At 39.2% G+C, this 15516-nt stretch overlaps 2 protein-coding genes across 2 annotated transcripts; both read right to left on the bottom strand.

Moving 5' to 3' along the window:
- Positions 1–70: 70 nt before the first annotated feature.
- On the bottom strand, positions 71–947 carry LOC114526670 (the record flags this gene model as incomplete). The annotated part of the gene is made up of 1 exon (XM_028548246.1): positions 71–947. A coding segment is annotated over exon 1 (877 nt), but the record flags the coding sequence as incomplete, so codon positions are not given.
- Positions 948–2057: 1110 nt separating this feature from the next.
- On the bottom strand, positions 2058–4206 carry LOC114526668. The gene is made up of 2 exons (XM_028548245.1): positions 3611–4206; positions 2058–3495 (listed from the first exon to the last, which is right to left on the bottom strand). Exons 1-2 carry the CDS (start codon positions 4204–4206, stop codon positions 2058–2060), a joined length of 2034 nt encoding a protein of 677 aa, XP_028404046.1.
- Between the last annotated feature and the right edge of the window lie 11310 nt (positions 4207–15516).

The raw sequence follows: 15516 nt of genomic DNA, 5'->3' as shown, positions 1-15516 counted from the left end.
GCCGTTTCTAGGTGAATCGCTCTACTGGCCAGACATGTGAAAAGTACGCCATATCTTTTTGACTGCTTACGTCCCTCTTTAATGTAATAGGGACCAAAATAGTCCACAGCACAGTAAGTAAACGGTGGTGCTTGTGTAACTCGATCCGCCGGTAAATCGGCCATCTTTTGCTGAGAAACCGCAGCCCGTAATCTCCTGCATCCAACGCACTTGGATATATAATGTCTTACTCTCGAGTTTGCATTTATTACCCAATATTTACTTCTTAGCTCATTCAAAGTAATACCTCGTCCCGCATGCGCGACCTTCTCATGACAATGACGGATAACGAGTGTAGTAACATGGCTTTTCTTTGGTAAAATCACCGGGTGCTTAGCATCATCTGACAGTTCCGTTGATTTGCTCAGCCTGCCACCCACACGTAACAGACCGTGTTCATCGATATATGGATCTAGTCGAAACAAGGAGCTGGTCTTCTTGATCTTCAAATTTTCACTTCTTTTCTTTGCTCTATTATCGGTGTGATTCTCTGCCAATACTTCTTTCAAGGCAACGATCTCGTTGAGGAAAGCATCCTTTTGGGTAAGTTTCAGGATTACAGCTTCGGCCTTCTCTATTTCATCGACTGTAATGGGCTTAGGTTTGGATTCCAGACTTTTCTTGATATTACCTTTGGACTCTGGAATTAGTCGTTTGCATTTTGGCTTCATCAAGCGTAGGATCCACGCGACGATTTTTCTCACAGAATGCCACTGAGAAAAATATTCTAAACGCTTTAATATGTCCTTCTGACCGACTATCGTGGATTGTACAATTTTAATCTCTTCATCACAGTGGGAAATTTCTTTGATGGTTTCGGGGAATTTAGGCCACTCAATTTCCGGTTTCCATAAGAATTCCGGTCCTCTTATCCAGCGCTGTTGTTCAAGAAAGGTGTTGATTTTCATGCCACGCGAAGCTTCATCAGCCGGGTTGTCTTTACTGTCGACATACCTCCATTAGCTTGGATCACTTCTATCTCTTATAGCTTGAACTCGGTTGGCTACGAACGTATGGAAACGGGCTTGGTCGTTATAGATGTACTTTATAACGGTTGTGTTGTCCGTCCAATAGGTTTCTTTATCCGATAATCCCAATTCAATTTTAAGGAGGGTTCCAACTTTTGCAGATAACAGGGCGGCAGTAAGCTCCAAACGTGGTATGGTTATAGCTTTTAGAGGGGTAAGACGAGCCTTGCCCATCAAAAAGGCACAGTGGATATCTCCTTTATCGTTAACTTGCCTTAGATACGAAACTTGGCCTAAACCCATCAGACTAGCGTCGGAGAAGCTGTGAATCTGTTTAATCACTGGAGTTCCAAAATTCGAAGGCTTGAGGCACCGGGCCAAAACAAACTGTTCCAACGCGGGCAATTCAGTTCTCCATTTTTCCCATCGAGCACGGTATTCTTGTGGGAGATCGTCGTCCCAAGTGAGTTTTTCTCGACAAAGGTCCTGGAGGATTCTTTTGCCGGACAGGAGGATCGGGGCAGCCATTCCAATTGGATCATAGATCGAACTAATGGTAGCTAAGATGCCTCGACGAGTCAGCGGTTTGTCCTTCAGGATGATCTTAAATCCTAATTCATCTGATTCCACGAACCATTGTACACCAAGAGCTCGTTCTATTGGCAAACGGTCACAATTTAGATCCAGGCACTTAAGCTCTTTAGATCGTTCCTCTTCAGGTATTGCTTCCAGAACGCAATGTTTGTTACTCGTAAATTTAGTCAGACGAAAGCCTCCACGGGTGCACATCCGAGTCACGCCGTTAATTGTGTCGGTTGCCAACTCTTCGCTTTTTTCCGATCTTAAACAATCGTCCACGTAGAAGTTCTTCCTGAGGACATTTGCAACTTCAGCGCTTTCTTTTTCTTCGAAATCATCTGCTGTCTTCCTGAGCGCGTAATTTGAACAGCTCGGTGAGGAGATTGCCCCAAACAAGTGTACGTTCATTTGATATTCTTGCAGATCTTGTGACAGGTCACCATTTGGCCACCAAAGAAAACGGAGAAAGCTTCAATGTTCTTCCTGGACACGAACCTGATGAAACATACTCTCAATATCAGCCATAAATGCTGCTTCGTCTTCTCGAAATCTCATGAGGACGCCGAGTAAAGAATTTGTCAGATCCGGGCCTTGCATTAACTGATCATTCAGCGATGTTCCTTGGAAGCGAGCGCTGCAGTCAAACACCACACAAATTTTATCAGGCTTTTTTGCGTGGTACACTCCATGATGGGGTAGATACCAAATCTTTCCTGGTTTTCCTTCTGGACAGTCATCGGATACTTTACGAGCATACCCCTTTCCAAGGATATCGTTCATGAACTTAACATAATCTCGATGAAAGTTACTGTTCTTAGATAGCTTTTTTTCTAACCAGTAGGCTCTAACGATGGCTTGTTGTTTATTCATTGGCATATGAACATCATCATTCCTGAAGGGCAGTGGCATCACATAATGTCCATCCACATACTTCGTCTCACGATCCATCTTCTCCATGAACCTTTTATCTTCCTGAGAATACTGATCCTTTTGGGAGTGTCGCTCATTAAAATCTAGCTCGAACATTTTATTTAATGCTTCGGGCGTCACCAACTCTTTGACGGATTCTTCAACCATGAAATGGTGCTCTGACGGCTTGTTTGATCCAACCTCTTGGACGATTATTCTGTGACAGTCTACTGAGTGGTCATCATTAGACATGTAGAGTGGTCCAACTATGGTCCAACCAGCGAAGGTCAGCATCACGAAGGGACCTCCGTTACTACTAGCGACGAAATCTCTCGGTTCAATAGCCTTGGGACAGTTCGTTCCTATAAGAAGACCAATCCTAACATCTGCCAAATACGGGGGAACCTGCTCCGATACACGTTCCAGATGTTTCCATTTACTGTATAATTCTGGACGTGGTATTTCATTCTTGGTTCCAGGAATTTCGTCTCTGGTAAAGACTTTCGGGAGGGTGATAGTATTTGCACCATTCAAATCAGATACTACTAGACCGGTTACTACCTTGGTATCGTGCATTCTTGGTCCATTCATAGTTCGAATCATTACTCTTGTGTTCGTTCCGTTCCCATCAAGTCGTTTGAGCGCCTCTTCTGTGATGAAGGTACCCGTGCTGCAAGAATCAAGCATGGCATAGGTGATTATTTCTTTGTTGTTACTCTTTAGCCGAACAGGAACGATAGGCATAGATTCAACCGAAAATTCTATCTTGCTCGCATCACAGGCAACTTCATCAGCGACGGCAAATGCACAGTTCTTCGCAGAATCAGCAGGATTGTCCTCATCAGGGTTTCCTTTTGGGGTGGTGTCCTCATTCTTCTTGGTTTCCTCAGTTGTTTTACTCTTCGGTCGAAAGTTTTCATCGTGCAGCCCCGTAGGATGCCAACCTGAACAAGTCTTGCAGATTCGTCTCTGGATACATCCTCTTGATCTGTGTCCGGGTCTATAACAGGGCAAACATAGTCCTCTTTTAGCAATTAGGTCTTCTTTCAGATAGTGGTTTCTTTAAATAAACTTTACACTCGTCTAGATCGTGCGAGGCATTACAAAGAATGCACGGACGACCTGATTTTTCATTCATCACGGTTGTGTTGCTTGTTAACTTAAAGGGCAGGATTTTCTTGGCTTTACCCTTATCATCTTGACCAATTTTATCGAGCGCTTGCCGGGAAAAGACGGGATCAGTTGCTATCTTTGCTTCTGCTTTAACGAAAGTGGCGACGTGTTTGAACATAGGGATCTTATCATTTTCTCTTATCTTAGTCACTTCTCTACGCCATCGTCCTTGTAAATAGAAGGGCAATTTTCTCACTAAACACTGCAGGTTTTGTGGATGGTCCAAAATACTGAGATAAGATAACGATTCCATTGCGCTCAGGCATTGTGTCAGGAACGTTGCAAATCTCTCCAGGGCGTTGTCATCTCCAGACCTTAGAATGGGCCAATCGGTCATTCTCTTCAAATATGCATTTGAAACTTTGTATGGATCACCATACTTCTCTTTCAGCAACCTCTTAGATTCAGCGTAGCCCGCATTAGCTTCCATATGGTGACATCCCTTAATCAACTCCTTCGGCTCTCCTTCCAAATATTGTTCCAAATATTGCATACGAATACGAATATCGCTTGATCGAATGTTTCTTTCGATTCGCATCTCGAATCTACATATAAATAGGTGATATTCCGTCGGATCGCCTTTAAACTCGACCAGGAAAGTGAAGGTAAGGTGCTTTGTTGGTGCTGTTCAGATAGCATCTCCGTCAAATGATTCTGCCTTTCGAATAGCTGCAGCAGGGGTCATTGCCGGAACCCGACCTTCCCAATTTCTATAGTCACTTAATGGTGGTCTCATCTCACGGTTAATAGGTTGTTGTGTCATTTCATATTTAGAATTGGGAACGAGTCCTTCAAATGCCAGACATGGCGATGAAGTGGAGTCTCCGCTACTTAGGAGTGAGAATGGTTGTAGTCTCACTGGAACGCGATTGGCTCTTTTCGAGTGGAACGCCGAAATAGGAGTTTGTTGAAAAACTTTCTCCGATGAGGGCATTTCAGTTGGTCCGATCTTTGCTGTCTGATGCGGAAAGTTCTCTTTACGCAGCGGTCGCTCTTCAAGATCTTCATACATTCCATCAGTTGCAACTTCAGGTTTAACTTCATTGTTAACCTTCGTGAAGGCTTGTTCTCTGGCTTGAGCGACTGCAAGCTCTTCTTGCAAGCGTAATTTCTCAGACTCGTTTTCAAGAGCTTGTCTTTTCTCCAACAGCGCTGCTTTGACCTTTAAATCGCGACTTTTGCCATCTCTCTAGCTCTGTCAGACGTACTTGAATGTCTTGAAGCAGTCGATCAACGAGATTCCGTTGATGATTTGGGAGTGCTTGACTTCGAGGCGTTTGATTTCATTTCAAGTCGTTCTTCTATTTTGTACTTGCCACCGCAATCCAATCTCTTACTTTTCCTCTGAAGGTCGTCAGTGTTCTCATATAGTCATCATACCAATCAATCAACGAAGCGTGCTCTTGCCCTGACAATAAATCTCTCCAAGCTTTAAAGGCTCCATGGAATTCTACCAAAATTTTGCTGTACACTTCGAAATTATTTTGAACCTTGTGTACGTCGTCATAATCATTCATACAACCTTCGATTACCTCGATTACTTTCGATATTTGCTTTTGTATAGATCGGCATTGTTCCGTCTTTAATTCAATTTGATATGCTCAGCCTTTGTCTGTCAGTTTCCTATGCTGTCTTCTCACTGGACCTCTGATAACTTCGTTCACGAGCAGTGTGTTAGCTCAGGATCTAATTCCATATCACTTAGCCTGACTATAAATCATCTGACTTTGTTGCCATCTTTTGGTATAACGTTTTTTGTACTAATGTCGATGCAATCTACGTTTACTTGCTTGACACCGGCAGGGATCATATAACAACACTTCGTACGCGTTAATACAAAATCGCTCGATCGTTATTCGTTTATTAAACGGTTATAATGTATTACGGTACAAAAAACGTTGTGGCTTTTAGCACAACATGTCTTGTTCTTGTAAACTGTTCCGACTTCGATAAGAGCTTTGTCGATACTGAGATGTTCTTGCTCAAAACTAACTTATAGCGGTCTAATAATAATTAATTCTAATATATTACACATGTTATGAGCACGTACAAAAGAAGTCAAAGTCCACACGTGAAATAACTATCCTAAATTTAAATATTTACATAAAAACAATTTAAGGTTTTTTTTTGGCACTAACAATATATATCTATATATATCTATATATATATCTATATATCTATATATCTATATATCTATTATCTATATATCTATATATCTATATATCTATATATCTATATATCTATATATCTATTATCTATATATCTATATATCTATATATCTATATATCTATATATCTATATATCTATATATCTATATATCTATATATCTATATATATATCTATATATCTATATATCTATATATCTATATATATATCTATATATATATATATCTATATATATCTATATATCTAATATATCTATATATCTATATATATATCTATATATATCTATATATATCTATATATATCTATATATATCTATATATATCTATTAATCTATATATATCTTATATATCTATATATATATCTATATATATCTATATATATCTATATATATCTATATATATATATATCTATATATATTTATATATATCTATATATATCTATATATATATATATATATATATATATATATATATCTATATATATAATCTATATATATCTATATATATCTATATATATCTATATACAGCCGCTGTCATTAATGTTGTCCAAATCAAGTATATCAATATACCTGTCATGTGACTTATTGGTATGCACCAACTCGAGTGTGCTTGCTATGTAAATGTATGAAGCACCCGCATAGCAGATACATTAACATAGCAAGCACACTCGAGTTGGTGCATACCAATAAGTCACATGACAGGTATATTGATATACCTGGTTTGGACAACATTAATGACAGCGGCTGTATATCTATATATATCTATATATATCTATATATATCTATATATATCTATATATATCTATATTTATTATATTATATCTATATATCTATATATCTATATATATCTATATATCTATATATCTATATATCTATATATCTATATATCTATATATCTATATATCTATATATCTATGTATCTATATATCTATATATCTATATATATAATCTATATTCTTATATATCTTTATATATCTTTATATATCTTTATATATCTATATATCAATATATCTATATATTTATATTTAATGACATTTCCTTATATTCCGTTCTCAATTGTGATTGATTTGGCGTTTTTGTGTCGCTAACTTGTCTCCTTCATGCACCAAAGCCTGACGCGATCGTATATACTATATGGTTGGGCGTGTTCGCACTATGAAGCAAACCACAAAGGTGCAATGAGCAAATATCGAGGCAATTTTAAGGACCAGTATGATATAAGCTTTTGTTTGTTTTGGTTATTGGGAAAGTGATAAATGGAACTTTATGGACGATTTGTTTAGGAACTACACGCATTTCTTCCCTTGCATAAAAGAATTTCAATAGAACAGTAAGTTCCGAATGGATTAAGAAACGTTTTCAATGAGAACATATAGATCATTTTATGTAAAGGAACTGCAAAAACTCGTTCCTTATTTTTAGGAACTGTATATTAGGAACTATTTGTTCCCCTATATACTAAGGAACCATGAATGGGAACGTTTTATAGTTTGCTTTTAAGTAAAGGAACGACGCAAACATTCGATCATAAATTTAGGAACTCTATGATGGAACAAATGCATGCATTGTTCCCTTGCACTAAAGAACGTTTGAATATTCTACATTGAACGACCGGACAAGAATACATGCATGCGTTCAATTTTAGGCATTTACTATAATTCAGCATTAAACTGCACGCGGGGATCTGTCATTACAAAATTCAATAAGGGGAACCCCCTGTTCCTATAATGACGTTGCAGGCAAAATGTTTGGGACCAGCCATTTCGGTTGAAAGAAAACAATAATTATAAACATGTACCTTAATCACTATACAGCAGTATATTTCACTTATCATACATGAATTCGATTTTTAAAGTAATTTTAGCCTTATTGCTCTCATTCTTAATGTACTTGGTATTCTGCATTCTTGAAATTTGTACAAAGGACAATTCAGAATGCAAGTCCATCGCATGCCAAACTTTTCCACTCCTTTTCTCAGATAATTATCTTCCTCTTGGGTAAACCAAATTGCTCCCTCGTGTCTGTACTTGTTTTCTCTTTCGCACGATTTGGCAATGCACTCACAGGGTTTGGCAAGGAATCATTGTTTTTAATATCTGTCTCCATACCTTCGACCCCATGATCAGCAACGTTGGACTCGGTTTGTGTCAGTTGCTCCACGCACTTGTCCATAACTTTTCCATTTGGACCGCGCAACTTTTCCATGCAGGATCGTCCCTTTAAAGCGACATCACGAGATCGCAGCTTCTGATAATGAACTCTTGCTACATTTGAGCTGTGTTTCTGGTCCTCCGAGACAAATCGTTGTTCTTGTACATCTAAACTGCTCGTGCTTTCTGTTTCGATAATTTGCCTATATCTCGTCGGATTGATGTACTTTCCTATAGCTTGGAAAACTAGCAGGCCGAGCGGTTCGGTAAGCTTTTGAAATTGCGCACCGTTTCGATTTAACAGCAAGTAATCGCATTGCGGATTAAGCAATGGCCTGATAAATTGAACGTAGTCATCTACGATTGCCAAGCTCATCTTGTCGAAGTATAGGGAATTGAAACCATACTTTTGCGCTGTTTTGAAAACGGTCTGATCGACCATTCCATCATTGATTTTTGCATTTTCAAACATATTTATCGTCAAATGTTGATAGGTCATCGGTCGGCAACCTTTAACTTTCACGAACATGAAAACTGCAACAAACCGTGTGGCGAAAGTTAAGTCGGTTGGTGTGAGAAATGATTTCTTCTTGCATGCTTCCAGGATTTGTTTGTAACGCTCTACCTGAAAGGGAATTACCGTCTGAAGTTCAGCAAGCGTTGCCCAACTTCTTGCTTCCAGGGTTTCGATGTCTAAGTCTTTCGTCCAGTGAGAACGCATCTGTTTTGTCAACATTGTCTTGCTCGCTTTATATATACTTCTGTAACGGAAAAGTTTTGAAGGACAGGTCCCGCAGGTGAATGAAATCAACGAAAATCTAAGAGGTCTGCTATACGTTCACGTAGCCAAGGCGACCAGATTGTCCCATTTGCCAAGCACTTTCTAAATGATGAGAAAGTCGGTTAAATATCTGGAGAACATAAAAAGTAATCGACAAGTTCGACCGTAGACAACACCGATTGTTCATCCTCGCCTGATTGTTCGCAACAGTACTTTAGGAATTTAAATGCTCTGGTCACCGAGATTTCGGCTTGCTTCGGCTGTTTTCCCCCGCCGTGCTTTGAAGCCAGACACAAAATGACCGTCCTAGCTCGGAATCTGTGGCACAACATGGCAGTGTTGCCTTGCTTGGCGTCGAAGACGGCTGCCTTGATCAGATGGTATTTCATGGCTTCCTCCAACATAGGCTTCTTCTCAAAGTACGTGTACCATGGATGCTTTACTTTTACATGCTTTCGGCAGCCTCTTTGACTAGAAAAGGCTTTATTATCACAATTTGGAATTGGGCAATGAAAGAATCCTTCTTTATCTTTTCCAAATGAAGTCTTCGGGGTTTTCGAAAAGCCCCTGGAACACGTTCCACTCAATGCTTGTCTGCTGATGTGCCATAGAGCACCGACAGAAGGAAAACAGCTGGGCACATATAATTAAGCTCCTTATTATGTATACGCACCACAGACAATAACTGTTAATGAAATTACTTATGATAAAACGTATACATGTCTGTCCTGATTGCATGTATGATAAATAGAGTTAAGTATTTAAGTATAGGCTCCCTAAATTAATAGTGCAAGTTATATACCATTTCTACATGTTGCATGAAAACTTTGTTGAATATCATGAAATAGAACATGAAATTATTTCTATAGAAGACGGTTCAACTGTTATACAATGAATACAGCCCGGCTAAATTGAATATATAGAAGCCAGGCTAACTTTGATAGAGGCTGGGCTAATTATAATAGAGGCCGGGCTAAATTCAATAGAAGCCGGGCTAACTTCAATACAGGCCGGGCTAAATTCAATAGATGCCAGGCTAAACTCTATAGAGACCGGGCTAAATTCAATAGAAGCCAAGCCATCTTCAATACAGGCCGTGCTAACTTCAGTACTATAATTATTCGAATAAACACCTCCCTTGAGTAAACGCCACATCTTAAGCGCTGGAAATTCAATAAACGCCGTGGCGTAACATAGCTACATAGTTTGATGATAAATAAATGTAATAATTTTTTTTATACTTAGTATATACTTAGAAACTTATTTTCACTTTTACTCAGAAATTTTTTTCATACTTACTATATTTCAACAAAGGGATACTGTTCTATGCCAAATTCTATTCCTTTTTTTGTAATATTCTTTTTTGACATACATAGTTTGATGGTAAATTAATGTAATAATTTTTTATACTTAGCGGTATATACTTGAAGAGTAAATTTGTTCAATTGTACGTGTGCAAGAGAATAACTTCACTTAATTGGAAAATGATGCATCTTGAAATATGAAAAAGATTCTTTAGCATTATATTGATTTTAGCCTGGCTTCTATTGAATTTAGCCCGGCTTCTATTGAAGTTAGCCTGGCCTCTATTGAAGTTAGCCCGGTCTCTATTCAAGTTAGCCCTGCTTCAATAGAATTTAGACCATAAGTCGAGTAAATGCCAGGCTAAATTCAATGGAAGATGGGCTAACTTCAATGTCTGCATGGCTAACTTTAATATAGCATAAGCCCGGCTAAATTCTATAGAAGCCAGGCTAAAATTCAATACAGACCGAGCTAAATTCTATAGAGGCCGGGCTAACTTCACTAGAATGCTAGAAAGAATCGTTTCATTATTTCAAGATGCATCGATCGTTTTGCACTTTAGTTGAGTTAGATTCTCTCGCACATGCACGTACAGTTTAATCAATTTTGCCACTTGTTTCTAAGTAGCATTATAGCATCGTGATTAAATGTAAAAAAGAATATTACAGAAAACGAAGTAGAATCTGGCATAGGCATAGCACAGTTCTGTTTGTTGAAATCAGATTACTTTTATTTGCGTTAGCTCAAATTAGATTCTATTGAAGTTAGCCTGGCTTCTATTGAAGTTATAGCCCGGCTTCTATTGAAGTTTAGCCTGGCTTCTATTGAAGTTAGCCCCATCTCTATTCAAGTTAGCCCTGCTTCAATAGAATTTAGACCATAAGTGGAGTAAAAGCCGGGCTAAATTCAACGAAAGACAGGCTAACTTCAATGGATGCATGTCTGCATGGCTAACTTTAATATAGCATAAGCCCGGCTAAATTCTATAGAAGCCAGGCTAAAATTCAATACAGACCGGGCTAAATTCTATAGAGGCCGGGCTAAATTCTATAGAAGCCAGGCTAAAATTCAATACAGACCGGGCTAAATTTTATAGAGGCCGGGCTAACTTCAATAGAATGCATGTTAGCTCGGATTCTATTGAAATTAGCCCGGCGTCTATTGAAGTTAGCCTGGCCTGATTGAAGTTAGCCCCGTCTCTATTCAAGTTAGCCCTGCTTCAATAGAATTTAGACCATAAGTGGAGTAAAAGCCGGGCTAAATTCAACGGAAGAGGGGCTAACCTCAATGGATGCATGTCTGCATGGCTAACTTTAATATAGCATAAGTCCGGCTAAATTCTATAGAAGCCAGGCTAAAATTCAATACAGACCGGGCTAAATTCTATAGCAACCAGGCTAACTTCAATAGAATCCTAGAAAGAGTCATTTCCATCTTTCAAGATGCATCATTTTCCAAATAAGCGAAGTTATTCTCTTGCAAACGTACATTTTAACAAATTTTGCCACTGGTTTCTAAGTAGCATTAGCATCATGATTGAATAAAAAAAGAATATTACATAAAAAGCTGGGAACAGAATCTGGCAAGGAAAAGCTCCGTCTGCATGTTGAAAGTAGCCTACTTTTATTCAAGTTAGCTCGAATTCTAATGAAGTTAGCCCGGCCTGCATTGAAGTTCGCCCGGGTTCTATTTAAGTTTGTCCGACCTCTAATCAAGTTAGTCTGTTGAAGTTAGTCTGGCTTCTATAGAATTTAGCTCGGCTTTTACATGACTTAGCCGCGGCTTCTATTTCAATTAGCCTTGCTTTTATCAAATTTGAATAGTTCTGATGCCTGTCTCTATCCTATTTTATTTCAGATTGCTTTTTTCCGGGGTTTTCTAATATATTTAAAATTGGAAATTAAATATAAGCCAGGCTAAAAATAAATACAAGGGTAAATTCAATAGAAGCTGGGCTATAACTTCAATGGATGTCGGCCTAACTTTAATATAAACCCGGCTAAGTTCAATAGTCTCCCCGGCTAACTTCATGCAATATATATAGAATGCTAGAAAAAAAAAGTTTCCTTATTTCAAGATGTATATCATTTTAATTTAATTTATACGTGAAGTTATTCTCTTTTTAATAATACAGATAATCTAAGGAGGAATATGATATTCTTGTAGCCTTAAATAACATCTTGCACACGAACTGGTTTACACAAACTTCGGCAAGTGCATGGTGCTAGGTAGCATAAGCGTATAAAGGTTAAATGTTGAATGTTGAAAAGGAACATCAAGTAGAATGGAATATATTCTGGCATATCGGTTTCTATTGAACTTTTAACACAGTTTCTATGGAGGTTAGCCCGGTCTCTATTGAATTTAGCCCGGCTTTTTACCGGCTTTTTACCGGCTTCTATTGATATTACACGCGAGATTCTATTTCCCTTTCACCTTTTTAAGGGTTACTATTGCCTAAGTAAGTAAGGTAATATTAAATCATGGTTAAATAATCATATCAATAGTTCACAACAAATTTACGTTCATTACGTTTTCACCCAAAAGTTTTATTATGCAAAGTTACTGGCGACGTCCACAGCATTTTACAATCAGACCACTGCGCGCCCTTGATGGATTTTCTTTCTTTTCTGCCTCTTCAGCGAGATGATGAGATTTTTCGGCAGCTTGGTCTTTTATAACTGCCAGTCTTTGTTTCGTCTGTACAATTGGCAGCCGTCATACATGATACGACAACCTAGGAGCTTGCGAGCGCTGAATATGTAATAGTCCACGTCCACAAACTTTAACACGAACTTCTCCACATCGAGTACCTCGCGAAGGCAATCAGTGATCAGCATCCACGCATCAATGTACGGATCTGGTTTCGTGTAAAAATCCTTTTCCTTTCTCCTGGCCGCATCGCGTCGTGCTTCGAATGAGTGTTGGTATTTGAGGCAAGTGCTCTGTTGGAAACCTAATGGGAAAAAGTTGCGGGACGTAAGGAAGGAAAAGGTGCAAAAATTACATTTTGTTTTAGAAATGCACAGGATGATCTCTAACCAACCTCCACTTGATGTGCTCGTACACTTTGGCCAGGTATACTTGATCATTCTGCACCCATCCATTATCTGGTACATCTATGCAACCGTTGCTTTCTACTTCTTCCACTTCTCCTTCTTTTAATTCTTTCTTTCTTTCCTCCTCTTCTCCTTCTTCTCCTTCTTCACCTGCTTCTTCACCTGTTTCTTCATCATCATCATCATCACCCATCATCACCATCATCATCACCATCATCATCATCGCCATCATCATCACCATCATCACCATCATCATCACCATCATCGCCATCATCACCATCATCACCATCATCACCATCATCATCACCATCATCATCATCACCATCATCATCATCACCATCATCATCACCATCGTCATCACCATCATCACCATCCATCATCATCCATCATCATCACCATCATCATCATCATCATCATCATCATCATCATCATCATCATCATCATCATCATCATCATCATCTCATCCATCATCATCATCATCATCATCCATCATCATCCATCATCATCATCATCATCCATCATCATTCATCATCATCCATCATCATTCATCATCATCATCCATCATCATCTCATCATCTTCTTCTTTTACTTGTACTTGTACTTCTTCTTCCTCTCTTCTTCCTCTTCTTCTACACCCTGTTTCTCTTCTTCATCATCCTCTTCATCAGACTGCTCCTCTTCGTCGCAACATTTTCTTTTAAACGGGATCTCTTGCCATATTTGTTTGATTTCCTCTCAACAAATGTAAAATCTGCTCCTGACGACGCGGATGAGGTCAGCGGCAAACTTCGGCGTAGGCGTCTAGCATTTTCGAGTCGGCGGTGTTCCTCTTCTCTGACAAAGGAACGATGGACAGCGCAGGAGGGCACAGGCGGAGCAAGTGATTCTGCATCGTTCATTTCTTGTAGGTCCTCCTCGGTTATGTTGTTCACAACTGTCGAGTCGAATAGGGATATAAAGCGGAAGAGAAATATTGCTTATGAAAGTATTCAAACTATAATGTAGTCATTAGACAGAAATCATGGGATGTTGAACTACACGAGAGCAATCGCATGTGTTAATCAATTTTACTTGGGTTTAATTCATATATTTACAATATATATTCTAAATTTCCATTTCAAAGTCCGTGTAAACTATATATACTCCCCTTTTTTCATATTTGCTTTAATCTTCCAACACTTTGATCCGATGAATATATATGAATGCATATTTTCTTATGCGGTCTATTTCGCTATTCAAATGGTTATGTTTAAATATCTTACCAAGCGATGTCGTCATAATTTATGACGGACCCTTGAACGTCGGTATTTTCGTACCACCTCTCGTTCTCTGGCACGTGATGGATATTGTCGTTGATCTCGTTTGCCATCCAAACCACACAGTCCATCGTGTGATTGTGTATCCATTTGTTGACGCCTGGCGTTAGTTGGGGCAAACATTTCGTTTCAAAGACAACGATTCGACGCTGGACATTCGCATTTTCATCTCCGAAGTTTGGGACTGCATTATAAAATGGACTGTTGTTTCAAGCACATCTTGGCTGATTGAATTTGACGGGTGTGACAAACCATCTCCCCTGTAAAAGCGTCTTCGCAAGGTCGGACTCCATCGTTTGCTTCGACCAGTCATCGATAATGACAAGTTCCGTCGAATCGTTTATCATCGACGTGGAGAATCGGTTTTCTTTCGTAATGGAAGCGATACGTCCCAATGACACAATTCTGTGCAGGACACATGCCCATGATGTTTTCCCCGAATCACTAGGTTCACACGCTACCAAATTTCGTACTTTTTGCGGCATTCATCGACCGGCAAGGCATTGGTAAAACTTGTTCAGGAATTCTATTCTCAATTTCAACTCCGGAAACGAATTGACAATAGCAGTAGGTTGTGGTGGCGTTGTACGGTCGTACGGAATTAACGCGCGAGGTGAGATCTTTCCAAAAGGCAAGTCAGGCACACCGTCCGTAAAGCTCTGCGACGATATGCGAAAGAAATGGCTCCCGCTCACTTCAATGTAATCAGCGTGGAATTCAATCTGGGCGATGATTTCGCAAGCGGGGTGAGATAATAGTTGTATGATTCTGCCCATGTGTTTCAGGATTCTTTCTCTCAACACATTGTTGCCAAGTAATTTGTTCATGCACGTTTCCACTTGCATCATCTTGACAAATGTGAGCATTGCGCTGTCTGGTTTGCAATAAACAAAACCACGATGTAGCGCGTGATCGCAACATTCCATTACCAGTCCAATGTAACCCAATGTGGACGTGATGTCGCTTGGCGCAGTTACCAGGCCTTGTTGTCTAACATTTCTCGGTACTATTGCAAAATCACAATGCAATCCGTCTGCAGTCAGGGAGGCATGTGCCTCGGCTAGCGGTGCACC

Source organism: Dendronephthya gigantea, unplaced genomic scaffold (genome assembly GCF_004324835.1).
Source record: "Dendronephthya gigantea isolate DGI-Jeju-01 unplaced genomic scaffold, DenGig_1.0 000040F, whole genome shotgun sequence".
Taxonomy (NCBI): Eukaryota; Metazoa; Cnidaria; class Anthozoa; order Malacalcyonacea; family Nephtheidae; genus Dendronephthya; species Dendronephthya gigantea.
Note: the sequence above shows the minus strand (reverse complement) of the source record. Positions and strands in the feature narration are given on the sequence as shown.